Here is a 1,203-nt window from a genome sequence, read left to right as displayed (position 1 = left end):
TTATTTTCCAGAAAAAAAAAAAAAAGATCGTTACTACGTCTGGATATGCCTAAATAAAGGCAGAGATGAAATTTTTTCCCCTAACTAAAGACTGCTGTTGAGCCAAAAAGAAAGATTTTATTATCATCTTTTTTTCAAAGCAGGGGAAGTGTCCTGTAAATTTAATACAGCTGAAGTTTTATATTTAATTGTTCTCTCCAGCTTTCCAAAATAATTTGCTTTGTGTATGTTAGGACAAAAGATTTCTGTGTATGGCTGAACAGAGGTTAATCATGCATAGCAGGCAGCTGCACCAGGGCTGAGGAGCAGACCTCTGGGTGGGGGAAAGAACTTGATGCAGCCTGAATATATCAGTACCTGTGTCTTTTGTGCTTCGTTTCCCTACGGCACTTGAGACCTGAGGGCTCACAAACCACCTCTGTGAGCCCCAGCCACGACACCATGAACACGGGCTGTGCGCTGGCTTGGCAGGGGAGGGGAGGGGAGGGAGGTGGCCGTGGCGTGAACGTTTTTTGGCCAAAGGCGATGCCCCCACGCTCACCCCTCTGCCTGGGGAAGGATCTGCCGGCCCTGGGAAACCCACTGGCGCTCAGTTCGTGGGCTTGGCTGGCTCCCGTGGGATGGTCTAAAATGCTGGGGGAGGACCAGTGGGTGGCTTTTTTATGTGAACACCGTTGCTGAAGGAGCACCGTCGGTCAACACCTGGTGTTTTATTTGGCCTCGCCAAGCCCCCCTGCCCGCTCCCCACGAGCGCCCCGCTCCCGCAGTGCCCCGGGGCACGGGCATGGCCCCCTCATCCTCTCTCTCACTGGCCACCGTCGGGTTATTGCTTGTCTTTCGAAAAGGATATTGCACTTCCCGAATAGGGCGAGATTTCGGACATGTCTTGCAGGTCGCCGCACTCGGACTTTATGAGGGACAAGGAGAGGCCCTCGGCCGCGCTGGGGGGGTGGGCCGGCGAGCAGGGGTGGAGGTTCATGTGGTGCGATGACATCTTGGTCCTCAGGCTGGTGGTCTCCCGGGTCAGGTCGAGGGATTCGGGGGAGGCGCGATCTTTACCCGGGAAGGAGGCCGACGGGGCGCCCAAGGGGCTCTGGAAGGGGTAGGCCATGAGGGGCAGCGGGAAGGGGTGGCGGAAGGAGGCGGTGGAGAAGCCGGCAGTGGCCGAGAGCGGGGACTGGTGCAGGGAGGCATGGTGGCCAC

General features: G+C 56.3%; 1 protein-coding gene across 1 annotated transcript in view; it reads right to left on the bottom strand.

Moving 5' to 3' along the window:
• Positions 1 to 1,203, bottom strand: part of PROX1 (prospero homeobox 1) — a 37,010-nt gene that overhangs the window by 34,240 nt on the left and 1,567 nt on the right. The window contains exon 2 of the mRNA XM_010142416.1: positions 851 to 1,203. This exon is cut by the window's right edge and continues 2 nt beyond it. Coding sequence (XP_010140718.1) covers positions 851 to 1,203 — 353 coding nt within the window. The remainder of the gene's footprint in view (positions 1 to 850) is intronic.

The sequence above is a fragment of the Buceros rhinoceros genome, unplaced genomic scaffold (genome assembly GCF_000710305.1).
Source record: "Buceros rhinoceros silvestris isolate BGI_N320 unplaced genomic scaffold, ASM71030v1 scaffold14198, whole genome shotgun sequence".
Lineage (NCBI taxonomy): Eukaryota > Metazoa > Chordata > Aves > Bucerotiformes > Bucerotidae > Buceros > Buceros rhinoceros.
The sequence above is the reverse complement of the archived record's forward strand: the minus strand, read 5'-3'. Positions and strand labels throughout refer to the sequence as shown.